The sequence below is a fragment of the Schistocerca cancellata genome, chromosome 4 (genome assembly GCF_023864275.1).
Source record: "Schistocerca cancellata isolate TAMUIC-IGC-003103 chromosome 4, iqSchCanc2.1, whole genome shotgun sequence".
Classification (NCBI taxonomy): domain Eukaryota; kingdom Metazoa; phylum Arthropoda; class Insecta; order Orthoptera; family Acrididae; genus Schistocerca; species Schistocerca cancellata.
Window position 1 is genome coordinate 883,129,254 of NC_064629.1, and position 14,098 is coordinate 883,143,351.

Below are 14,098 nucleotides of genomic sequence, written 5' to 3' on the forward strand. Positions count from 1 at the left end.
CAAGCAGAAGCTTGATGATGATGATCTCAGATGATGCTCTTGTGTAGATCACAACACCAGAAATAGTAGGAAAATGCTAGGAATGTTGCATAGGATCAATGTTTGGTGCATGGGCTGGTATTTGATCCATAACATACATGAATGAGGTGTATTGCACAAAAATATTTGCCAAGAATCATTATTGTCTGATTAAACTATTTCTCATCAATTAGTCAGAAAACTCACTTGGCCATCAATTACTACAAAAAATCAAATGGCAACCAGTTGCCGAAAACAGTCACAAGATTTAAATATGTACTAGCGTGTGTCCAGAGGGACTTAAAGTGGAACAGTCACATAAAATTAGTGCTAGAAAAAGCAAATGCCACGGAGTCACTGGAAGAATCATAAGGAAATTTTAATTCATCCATCAAAGATGTAGCTTATAAAATCATTGTGTTTGATGGTTCTTGGGTATTACTTGTCGGTCTACACAAAGTGGAATTAATAGAGGAAATAGAGATTTAATGAAGAATGGTGCATTTTGACATGGGCTTGTGTAGTAACTGGGTGAACTGGAGATGTTCATCAAATTCTGGTGGCAGGCACTACAAGAGAGACTGTATGTTCATAGTGTGTACATCCCAAGAAGAATCAGTTACAATATGACCATGTTGGCAAAATCTGAGAAATTTAAGCTTTACCAAGACGCACCATCAGTCATTCTTCATGCACACTATTTGCAAAAGGATAGGGAAATGAGTAAATGATAGTGATGCAGTAAGAACCTTCTGCTACACACTGGCTTATAGAGTACAAATGAAGACATTGATACCTCACTATGAAAATGTGTAAGAACACTACAGTATACTAATGCAAGCAGAGGAACTTCCTTGATAAGCACCACAAACTATTACACATATCAGGTTACCTTCCATTCAGAAGGCTGTTGCACTCAGCAGCTGTTAAATTGACCTGTAAATAATAGATTTCAGCTATCAGTTGTCCATTTTAAATTTTATTGGCAGATCTAGATTTCAGCTAGAAATTAGCCATTCTCAGTGCACATCATTTTTTATCAATGCATGTAATGCCTGTTGGGCGGGCTTCATCCACGGTTCATTGAAGCCCGACCAACGGGCATTACATGCAACCATTTGAATTTTACCAGTGTAGTGAAAAAGCTAATTGTGAAAGTGAGTATTCCTCAGTGGACCATGCACAAGCTGTAAAAAGGGTCTTTAGAAAGCTATGGGTATTAGTAATCACTTTGACTGGTATATAAAGATTTTAGAAGTATGTTTATACCTTTTTCATAGAATCTGCTTTTGAGAGGCAAGCAGTAATATCTAATGTACGGCTTCAGCTTAAGACAAATTACATCAAGAGTGCATAATATTCAGAATTGAAAAAATTTGTAAGCATTTCACTAAAAATATTTTCATAGTCCAGATGATAATGTTTCATTTTCAATCTCTCTAACCCCCGCACCTCCCCCTCCACCCCGTCTTTAGTGAAGACATGATTGGCTATTTGTACAACCTTTTTGTTTCAGGTAATACTTCATTTCAGACATCTCTATCACATCCAAAAAATCTCAGGTTACTTTTAATGTTGTTTGTCAATATACAGTATGTAACAAGAATCTTAACACTCTTTCCTGGGGCCCGCCTTCTGCTAACTGCTGTACATCCAAGATGAAATGCTGCCTCCCCCTTACCAAGAAATCATTTTCCCACTCCAATTTTGTGTGATACTCCACATAATAATATTTTTGTTAATGATGGTTGGTGTGGCACTGAGTTAAATGCTTGTTGAAACTTAAGAAATACTGCATCTGCCTGGTTGACTTGTTCCATGGCTTTCAGGATGTCATGCGGCGGGGGGGGGTGTTTGAAAAATAAGTTCAGCATTTTTACTTTTGCTTTCAATTCCTGTGTCATCAATGGGTACCTGGGCTTTAACTTTGATGCAACTAATATTCTTCATATACAATCAGAATTTATTAAGCTTTCCACACAGCCCTCTTGACAGCTAGAGGCATTTATTTAGCACTGCTCTGTACCCCTATGTTTTGTTTTAAAACTTCTATGAAGTAGTCACAGTCTTGTTGAAGTTACTTTACAGTGAGTATACTATGGAGTGACCCTACAATCACAGGCTGTTCTAGCTGCTACATGTTTATTGAGTGCATGATCAGCTATCCTTTTAAACTTGAGCTACACTTTTTGTACATGCTACTGCCTGGAGACAAAATGTTTGAAGTTCCTCTTTTCAAACACAGCATTGAAACTTGTATCAGTGACTATGAGGCATTTGTAGCATCAATTATTACTGAAGTACAAATGGCAATTAACACAAGTAATAATATAATATAAATCTGTATTTACTGAAATTGTAGGTAAAGACCTAGCTTACCGGACATGTAAATATTATTACTTGTGTTAATTGCCATTTGTACTTCAGTAATAATTGCTGCTACAAATGCCTCATAGACACTGATACCAGTTTCAATGTGGATATCCTCAAAGAGATGTTTAGTTGTTGCCCTTAGGTATATTATATGTACATTGAGTGGGCTTCTGTCTGTTGTAGGTCATTCTCAGAGAATTTAATAAAGTTTCACAGGATGCCTTGTCACACCCACAACTTCCAAACTGTAGTTTTCCAAATTGATCGTTGGATGGTGAAAGTCTTCTCCAGTGATGACAGTACAATTTGGGGCACATATAGTCTTGTGAACTGAAGTTTTTTCAAAGAAATGTGTTAACTCGAAGGGGGGGGGGGGGGGAGGAGGGGAGTCTGGTGGGTCATAGAAATATCCATTTACAATTTTGTATCCGTCCTTAACATTGAGTCTTGTCCAAAAAGTCTCACGTGCAACCTCAGTTTTTATTCCGATGGATTTGGTTTTTTTGTCTGAGAGAAATACACCACCCCTAGTCCTTTGCTATACTCTTAGATCTTCCTCAAAAATCTCACTACTGTCAATTTTGAGATGTTGAGGATGTTGGTAATTGTAATAGAAATGAAACAAGAATAGCCTGGCTACGTAACCAGACAAATGACAGAAGATGGACTTAACCCTTTGCATTCTATAATGCACACACAGGGCATCTCTGTGGACTCTTATTTAAATTGCCACCACCCGAACGACAAGCATGCCATAGAGAATTGCACGAGTCTCTTTGTGGAAATTATGAGGTCAGTGGCCAACAGTTAGGGTATACATTAAAACAAAAAGTGAGCTTTCATTAAAGATACTTTTACATAAGAACGAAAATTCAAAACTTTTAATTCTGTGATTTTTAAATTTTTTTTTTCTTTTCGAAACTCTTCAGGGTGATATTTTTTGAAATTATTCAGGATTGACTCTTTTCATCATTGTTTCACATGAATTATTTACAAGAAAATCACTGACATCATCTGAATAATTACCACTCTCATTTTCATTTAGACCTCATCTTCAGAAAGAACTGCAGATGAAGAACTAGCCATTTCACACCAATTAACGTGAACATAATAATTACAACCTTTCTCTCAACATAACTGCCACAGTTAGACACTTGAGTTAACACAGGCTTCCCTAGATGGCAGTACTGTGCAGCATTGATGTCTAATACAGTCAAATTCAAGATAGAGCATGTGCGCTATGAAAAACTTGTGTCGAATGATGCTTGAAATCTGAGTGGAAAACAAAATTGACAGTGTTGGGCACCACTGGACACTGGAGTGGAAATGTTAAGGAGCATCATTGCTCGATTCCTCATAATAAGAAATTACACTGATTATGATCAAATACAAATATAAAGCTGTATTTACTGAAATAGTTCGTCATTTCATGTCTAGCTTTTGCGTATATGAAGTCTGTCAGCCAGTACTTCAGGAGGAGCATTAGTTCTGTGTCTGTGATCAGTGTGTTTATTAGACAGGACGTCGACATTACATTGCTAAACATTTTTCTAGTATGCAATAGCTGTGAAGTCCACCCATTACGTTTCAAGACTGATAATTACAGTTTGCTGAGTGCTTTAACATAAGAAACAGACATGCCCAGTGCCTCATTATAGAGGTAAGAGTAATTATTTCAAATTGTTGACATGTTTATCTTTGTTGAGTGTACCGAACTCCCCGCACACCAGTGCCAATGCGTATAATATGGAAGATGTCATGTTTCTAAAGAAAATTTTTCCACTGATTTGTGAAACACACTGTTGACAACACAGTTAACTGCCATCTTGTCTATCTGCTCTGAGATTTTAATTGTGGTTTGCTTAATTCTCATGGGTTTTGTGTCTGTTAATGTTAATTGCAGATAAGAAGTGGTACAGTCAGGATTGTTTTACATTATCTCCTGGTTATCAAGAATATGAAACAGCTTATGGTGCATTGGCGTACAGTCTGTATGGTCATTGTAGTTAATGTTTTCAACAGCTTCTGTAAAGAAACAGTACTGTATTGTTACACTCTGTATTGTAACATATTGGTTGAGTTTACTCACCGTTTGTAAGTGTTTGGTACTTGTTGCTGTGCATATGATAGTGTCCTACCACTATCCAAGTTTGGGATGCCATGATTCAGAGGAAATCAAACCCCCTCCCAATTTTTTACCAATGTGAATTACATTCTGTATTATATATACCTGCCATGGTCTGCATGTAATCTCAATGTAGTAAAGTCAAAAAGGAACTTGACTAATAAATTAAATGAATTATTCTGTAACAAGTCACCAAAAGTCAAGTGTTCAGTCTATGAAAACAACAGTCATGATCAGTTTCTGAAAATCTATTGTTAGAGTTTGAATTTACTCTGCATGTAATTAATGTGGTACTGGGAAGTCATGCAAATCTGGGAATACAAATAATGCAAGGAGTAAAGATACCAACCCACTGTGTAATTAAGGCATTGCCTGATCAGCTGGCACATAAACAAGCTTGAAAGCACAATAATTTCAATCTTGTTCAAGTGCCTGTTACCCACTCAGTGGCTTAACTATAGGGTGAGTGGGTACTTTTACTTCTACCAACATCTGAATAATCATTGTGTAGGTGGTATCTGTTCATTTGTCTGAACTCATTACTTTGCTGGCCAATTTTGGAAAGTTTCTAGTAACAATACTAGTAGTTTTCCCTCTTATAAAGCTGTTAATTGCACAGTTAAGTGAAACTGTTTACACAAAGGTGCCTGACATTAGCAGAAATTTATTAAATAAAACTAGCAGCTAGTGAATGTTTGCTCAAACTTATTTTGTACCTTATTTCTGCCCATAGAAAACTGATTGATCAGAAGAAAGATAAACGGCTGTCACTCCTCCTCCAGCAGACTGATGAGTACATAGCAAATCTAAAAGATATGGTGAAGCAACACAAAGCTGAGCAGTATCGTAAACGGCGTGAAGAAGAGATGGAACAGAAGGTAAGTTCAAAATTGTTAGGACTTTTGTGGCCTATACGTAATGTATTGCTTGTTGGCTTTTGTTTCGGGATATTTGGCTGATGTTTCTTCAATGATTTTTCTGATGTTTTGCCAGCACAAGTAACTGGCATTGTCAAAGGTTCACCCTCCATTGCTAGTGGTGGACTGGAGTCAAGCCTGCAGCTGGAGATGTAGGTACTATCACGCCTAGGTCTGAGGGCTTTTCCCTGGTCGTTAATGATATAGTTCTCCCCTTGTTACCCGCAATGGTAGTTTAGTGCAACATGGGAATCCAATATAAGAACCTGCGTGTCAGTGAATTTTATCATGTGTCGATCTTGCATGGCATGTACTCTGCCTTTGCCGATTTCGTCACCTGTCCCAGTCAGCCATACATTTTGTATTTGATGAACCTGGTATTGATGCATCATCCAATCACTCCAGCATAGACTATTCCATGTGTACACAGTGTGCAGTATATTCCCCACATTGTGAGTTGGTCTGTTTTGTCCTTTGCCAATATGAGACACTCTTCTATCATCTTGGTTGGTTTGTAAATAGACTCAATGCTGTGTTTGCACAATATACAATCAATTCTGTCCATCACCATGGGGATGCATGGCAGCAAGGCCATGCCCAACATTTTTTTTTCTGATGTGTCACGTCACCAGGTGATAGGTTTCCTGAAACTTCTCGTGCAACTGGTGGAGCATGCTTTCCCCTCAGAACACATTCCAGGTGTTGTATCTTACATCCATCATAATGCAGGTCACCTTTCGTTTTACGCATTTTGCGAGTGTATTGATTATTCTTCTTTCCTGAATTAGGTGAAACTTTCAAATTATCAAATTTTTGAATCCATAAAATTCATTGTGATGATTCCTTTATTGGATCACCAGTTTCCTCAATATGATACTGGTGTTTTCAGTATTCCTGTCTTTCCAATGCTAGATGACCAAATTGTGTATACACTCAATGACAAATACTTAAATTTCAGAAAAATTGGATGATTTATTCAAGAGAGAGAGCTTCACAAATTGAGCAAGTCAATAATGTGTTGCTCCATCTCTGCTGCTTATGCAAGCAGTTGTTCATTGCGCTATTGATTGATTAAGCTGTTGGATGTCCTCCTGAGGGATATCGTGCCAAATTTTTTCCAATTGGCGCATTAGATCATCAAAATGATGAGCTGCTTGGAGGGACCTGCCCATAATGCTCCAAATATTTTCAGTTGGGGAGAGATCCGGTGACCTTTGGTGGCCAAGGTAGGACTTGGCAAGGACAAAGACGAGCAGTAGAAACTCTCGACAGGCGTGGACAGATATTATCTTGCTGAAATGTATGGCAAAGATGGCTTTCCATGAAGGGCAACAAAACAGGGCCTAGAATATCATAGACATATCACTGTGCTGTAAGGGTGCTGCAGATGACACCAAAAGGGTCCCTGCTATGAAAAGAAATGGCACAATAGACTGTCACTCCTGGTTGTCGGGCCATATGGTGGGCAGCAGTGTCCCATTGCTGTCTGGGGTGTCTCCAGACACATCTTTGCTTGTCATTGGAGCTCAGGTCAAAGTGGGACACATCTCTGAAGACAACTCGACTCCAGTCAATGAGATCCAAGTTGAAGGCTTGTCTGGACTCACCCTGGACACCGATAGGATATCAACCTGACTGTCGCCTGCCATATGGCCTGACAACCAAGAGTAATGGCCTAGGATGCCATTTCTTTTCATAACAGGACCCCTTTGGTTGTCATCTGTGGCACCCTTACAGCACAGTGGTATGTTGATGATATTCTACGCCCCATTTTGTTGCCCTTCATGACAAGCTGTCCAGGTCATACATTTCAGCAAGATAATGCCTGCCTGCACATGATACGAGTTTCCACTGCTTGTCTCCTAGCCCTCAGGGACATTGTTGTTGGTTTTTTTTTGTGTTAGAATCTATAACTAGAGATTACGATTCAATTTTTAATGAGGGCGTATTGATTTTTCTATAAAAAAAATAAGGTACAAAGTGAAGAAGAAATATGTAAATTATAATATTTTTGAATGTGGGTGCTACAAATGCCAACAACAGTACCGCAACATGTGATTATTGATTTACAATTTTCCATAAGTGTAAATGGGTATATTAAACTATATTACTGATGTTCGTGAAAGACAGGGTATTAAGAAAGTTATCCTTTGAAAAAGTGTGATTATATTGAAGAGGTCTCTTGTAAAAGGTATACAACCTTTAATCTTATGAAATACCAACTTCCTTCGCTTACAACTTTTTAACCATATTTTTCTATGTACTAGTAAGAAGTATTGCTTACTCATATTGGGGCAAGATTTGTTTGCTCTTACACAGAAGAGTAATTAATTTTTGATTCTTTGTAGTTGATCATTAGTGTGATGTGCTATTAAATTCTCTCTAGATAATGGCAAAATGTATAGAACTACATGAGATTAACATATAACAAAGTGTTGTGTATATAATGTATGCATTGTGACTGAAATGTTTCAGAAGAAACGGAAGAAGTGGAAACGTGTTGTTGAACCAGAAATGATTGACAGCCTGCTTGATGAGAGTTCTCAGATGGCTGATAGACTTGCGTTGTTACATACAGCTACTGGTTAGTAGTTCTAAATATATTAACTGAACATTATAACTTTGTGTGTTTTGTTTGTTTTTATGCACTTGAGTGTTACTATCTTTCTGGAGGCTGCAAATATCTCCTATAAGATCATGTTAATCCCAGCTCACTCTGTTCATTTATGAGACAGGAATGCCCAGGATGATACTGTGTTTCTTTTGACTTCTGGAAAGCATTTGGCACAGTTTGACAGTGTCACCTAATGAATAAAATAAAAGTGTGCTGAACATCAGACCAGCTTTGTGCTTGGACTGAATAGTTTATACCAAATACACCACAGCATGTTGTTCTTAATGGTGAGAAATCTTCAGCTGTAAAAGTAATTTTGGGGTACCCCAAGGGAATATTATAGGACCAACACTATCTAAAATAATGGGCATTAGAAAAAGTGTCCCATATTCTGAGAGTTGTAGTATGTACCAAAACAGAACAAAAAGGTCCAGTAATCTTGGATGCTAAAACATATACATTAAGAGCTAAGAATTTTCGCTATTGGAAAACACACATGCTGTATTGCAAACTCTTTATTACAAATGACCTACAGAATGCAGTAAACAAATGAGAACACACTATTCTCTTACTGTGAAACAGCAGAGCTTCTAAAGTAATCTCCTTGCTATTACATAAGACCTGCACTTGTGGGCCATTGCTAAAGGAGGTGCTCAATATGCTGTCCGTTCAAAGTAATTCATGTTTATGTCAGACATCATAGGGAATGAGTACTGCCTGAAAAACTCTACGTTGGACACAGATGCAATGCCAGACTCTGATTATGCATTCTTATAGTGTTTATACATACACCAAAGATTTCAAGTGGCCACATTACCAAAAATCCACAGGATTAAGATTGTGATACTAGCTAGCTAACACAATGGATCTGCCCTATCAATCCATAGCCCATTACATGTATGTGTGAGGTGTTTTCGGACATTCCAGAGAAAATGAGCTGGTGCTCCATCGTGCATGAACCACATCTTCAGCTGTTGTTGGAGGTACCTCATAGGGGATTCATTTGATAAGAACTGATGATATCTCGCACCAGTCAACCTGTTTGGTAGTATGTAAGATGCTATTAGTCTGTTGCCAATTATTCTTGCCACACACCAATTGAAAATTGGCACTAATGCCTTGCTTCTTCAATTGCTTGTAGATTTTCATCAGCCTGCATATGTTGTTTATGAATAGTGATGATCCCATTTGCCTGAAACAAGCCTCATATGTGAATATTATCTTTGTTCTGAAAAGTGAATTACCGCCACCACACCTTTGCAACAGCCATTGGCAAAACTGCATTCTGACAGGGTGATATTGTGGCTGAAAGGCTTGAACATGATGTCCATGATGTGGTTATAGGAATTGTTCAGACTAGAGGATGACTAAACCTGATAAATAATGGTATTCTGTGTACACTATGGATCCTCTTCCACTTATTGCAATGCTCCCTCCTCCACAACAGGAGCATCAGTGGTGAGAGGTCTGCCACACACTGTTGTTTTGTATGTACAGAACCAGAGTCTGCTAGCATTTAGAAAAAATAACTGAATAATTGTGCAGATGGGACCCTGCATTCTGGATATTTTTCAGCATTCGACAATTGCTTCTGTTTGCCAGACCATAACAGATCATCATGTCTGCTATTTTGCTTGTGAGATAATAGGTTTCCATTATGCTGGTAAGTGCAAAGATAAAACTAAAATGTAAAAGTGTTTCACAAACTTATCAGAACACAAACTGATTCCATTAGAATTCAAGAATGTGCTGAACTTACCCAGAACTGAGAATATGGTTTACGGCAACAACGTTAACAGATGTTTACTACATACTGTATCCATGGACATTAACAGAGGAATATGTTGTCATTTGTTTACTACATTCAGTAGATTATTTGTAATAACAAAGAGCTTGCAGTAGAAGAGATGTTTTGCTGATAGAGGTATGTATATAGAGACCATATTTACTGACCATTTTTGTTTTGTTTTGGTCCATACTACTACCTCTCAAAGTGTGGAATACCCTGTTTATAAATGACAAAGTGGATAACATTGGAACCTCCATGAGACTGTTTGTGAATGATGCTGTTGTATATAGAGATGTTGTAATACTAGAAAATTATGGTGGGTGCAGAAAGACATGAAGAGAATGACACTTCATGTAAGGATTGGCAGTTGATCCTCAAGATACACAAATGTAATGTATGATGCAGAATTAGGCTGAAGACCCATAGTTGTAAGGTAACACAGTTGTTGAAAAAAATCCCTGGAAGCAGTTTTGTGGGGTTAAATAGAGAGTAAATGTATAGAGCAATTTAAAATGGAACAATAACACAAAATGATCTGAGGAAAGGTGGATGCCAGACTGGGATTTATTGGGAGAATCCACAGGAGGTGTTTTCTACCAAGAAATGAGGTAGCTTACAAAACCCTTATTTGATACTTGACATGTGGTAGACTCCTCAGTCTGAAGCTGTAATTAGACGCTAAATGGGATTTACAGGTGTAATAAAGATCGTTCAAAGAGTGCACTCTGCTCAGCGGATTTGAACCAGTAAACGTGTAAAAGTTGGAACAATTTGTGCCGTATCTCCCGCCACTGCTAAGCTCTACTTGGTGTGGTACCCAATGGGAGTAACTAAATTCACTCAGATGAAAATATCATGACCAATGTCAACCATTTCCAAACTCTCTGTACTGTGCAAACTCAGTTTTGTGGTTGTTGTGATCATCGTGACACTTTTGTCGAACCATATTTAGCGTGTTTCGGCGTATGGCCATTTGGAGCACTGGTTGACACCATCATGCACTTTTGAGTTGCTCAAATGATTTTAGTGTAAACACAGTGCCGGTTATGTATTTTATTCATGCTGAGCAAAACATGTTTCGAGAATTTTTCTCATTATCAGGTGCGGTATTTACGTATGTATTTTGTTGTGATGTTACACAAAGAAACAATGTGAGTGATATTGTGTGTGTGTGTGCGTGTGGTGTTTTTTTTTTTTTTTTTTTTTTTTTTTTTTTTTTTTTTTTTTTTTTTTTTTTTTTTTTTTTTTTTCAGTGCCCACCAAATAGTGGTAATGCATGAGTAGACCTAATAATGAATAAGACAATAGAAATGTGGGTAAGCTACTGTTAACAGCATCACTATCCCATTATCATAGCCAAGATATACATGAAGCCAACGCTCACCACATAGTACAAGTTTATATGCCAATTAGCTCCACAGATGATTAAGAGATTGAATGAATATAATATAAGATATAGAAAATTATTTAGGTAGTTAGGGAAACAAAAATTTGTATGGGTAACTGGAATTCAGCAGTAGGAAAAGGAAGAGAAGGAAAAATAGCACGACATGGGTGGAGGGAAAGAACTGAAAGTCGAAGCTGCCTGTTAGAATTTTGTATAGAGCATAATATAATCATCATTATCACTTGGTGTAAGACTCGTGAAAGAAGGTTGGGTCTGTGGAAGGGATCTGTGGACAGTGGAAGGTTCAGTTTGATTGTATAATGGTAAGACAGAGATATCAAAACCACATGTTAAACTGTAAGACATTTCCAGGGCAGCTGTGGGCACTAACAATAATTTATTGTTTTTGGGCTGCAGATTACAATGGAAGAAATTATTTTAATTGAATCAACTGTGGGTTCTTGGTGAAACATAGTAAATTAACTAAACAAACAGTCGTGGAGGTATGTACTGTCTGTGCAACTAACTGCCTTCATTTCCAGTACATCATCATCAGCCAATTCAATCATTAGATGATGTGGCCTCTTTGAGTCGTGGATTCAGGTAGGCTTTCAGAAGTCTTCTCCAAGTGGGACGGTCTTGGGCAGTTCTCTGCCAGGTGTTACCAGCAATCTTCTTGATGTCTTTGTTCCATCTGTCTGGTGGTCTCTCAGACTCCACTCCAGTACTAGCTTCATCCATCTGCTGTCTTTTCTTCTTGCGACGTGGCCAGCCCACTGCCATTTCAAGGAACCTACTGTCTCTAAGATGTCATTAACCTTCGTCACAGACCGGATGTCATCTGCCCTTTTCCTGTCCTTTCTTGTATAGCCCAGCATTGATCTCTCCATGGCTCTTTGTGCTGTCCTAAGTTTCCCTTTTGTGAATGAGTTCAGTGTCCATGTCTCACAGCCATACGTCATCACAGGAAGAATGCATTGATCAAATACTGCTTTCTTCAGATTTACTGGCATTTTTGATCTGAATACTTTTGAATTCTTCCCAAATGCTTGCCAGCCAAGCTTGATGCGTCAATAGATTTCTGGCCTTATGTCTCCGTTCGTATTTATAATCTGGCCAAGGTAGACATATTCACTGACCTCTTCTAGTAGACTGTCCTTGACTTTCACATCTCCAGCTGGGACCCATTTGTTGGATATTACTTTTGTTTTGGAAAGGTTCATATTCAAGCCAACCAGCTGACATTCCGATGCAAGATCTGTAACTAAGTCTTTGGCCAGTAAGGCAATATCATCAGCAAATCTCAAGTTGGTAAGCCTTCTTCCATTAATTCTAATTCCCTTACCTTCCCAGCTCAGCTTTAATTCTAATTCCCTTACCTTCCCAGCTCAGCTTTGACACAGCCATTTCCAATACAGCAGAGAACAGTTTTGGGGAGATGGGATCGCCTTGCTTGACACCCCTCATGATGCGGAATTCTTGAGTTGATTCGCCGATGTTAACATAAGCTGAAGAATTCTCGTAGATTTTCCTGAGCACTTCAATGTATGCTGCTCCCACTCCTTGCTCACTCAAAGCTTGGAGGACAGCTACATGGCTAATGGAGTCAAATGCCTTTTCAAAGTCAACAAAGGCAATGCAGAGAGGCAGTTGGTAGTCATTTGCTCTGCTTATCACTTCACTAACGGTCAGAATGTGGTCAATAGTGCTAAAATTGCTTCGGAATCCAGCTTGTTCTATAGGTTGGGCTGAGTCTAGGGTGGGACTAATTCGGTTTAACAAGATCTTTGTGAAAATTTTGTACAAAATTGAGAGCAAGCTGATAGGACGGTAGTTTTTAATATTGTGAATACTTCCTTTCTTGTGTATCAAAATAATCTTAGCCTTGTTTCATGATAGTGGGATTGAAGCATAGTGCAGGCAGGAAGTAAATACTTTTGCCAAGTGATTTATTGTTACCTCTACTGCCAGTTTGAGGATGTCAACGCTGAGCTCATCACCACCTGGCACTGTTCCCTTCTTCATGCTATCTAGAGCTCACTTGACTTCCGATGGGAGTATATCTGGAACACTAGGTATATCATTTAAATTAGATACACTCAAATTTTCCCCTGGATTGCTATACAAATTGCTATAAAAGTCTCTGATGAACTTCAAAACCGCCTCCTTTTCAGTGATTCGACTGTCATTTCCATTGAGTGCGATAATCTGCTTTTTACCGATTGTGAGTTTGCGTTTGGCTGACTTTAAACTTGTCTTGTTCTCCAAGCTTGCTTGTAAGGTGTCTTCAGTGAATTTCTGTATGTCAGTTTTCATTTCTCTTCGCACTGCCTTACATAGTTCGGAATACGCAACCATGTCACAATCGGTTTGGATTTTCATTTCTCTCCTCTGTTGTAAAAGGGTTTCAGTTTTGGCACTGAATTTCTTTGGTTGTTTATTTTTTTTGGCATAGGCCACCGACTTCTTGTGCACTTGAAACAATCATTTCCGCCAAATCACAATCTTTAGTTACGTGGAACTTGCTTTGGAGGACTTCTTGGAATTTCGAGGAATGTTCTTCCAGGTTTTTGAGGTTGATTACCTTTCTCTTCCCTTTCATAAGTTTACTCCTTTCATTTCTTACATTGAGTTCGACCCTTGCTCTCACAAGACGGTGATCACTGCCGGTGTTGAACTGATTTAGCACTGATACGTCTTTTACAATCTGTGGAATATTTGACAGAATAAAGTCTATCTCATTTTTGACACTGAAATTTGGGCTTCTCCAAGTCCATTTTCGGTCAGGGTGCCTCTTAAAGAACGTATTCATGATGGACATACTGGTGTACTCAGCGAACTGGGCTAATCTCTCACCTCTATCGTTTCTGTCGTC

The 14,098-nt window shown here is 38.4% G+C and overlaps 1 protein-coding gene across 1 annotated transcript in view; it reads left to right on the forward strand.

Annotated features, from left to right (window-relative positions):
• The window catches only part of LOC126185047 (ATP-dependent helicase brm-like), a 182,337-nt gene that overhangs the window by 13,670 nt on the left and 154,569 nt on the right, over nt 1–14,098 (forward strand). Inside the window, 2 exon segments of the mRNA XM_049927801.1 lie at nt 5,250–5,394; nt 7,909–8,017. Coding sequence (XP_049783758.1) covers nt 5,250–5,394; nt 7,909–8,017 — 254 coding nt within the window.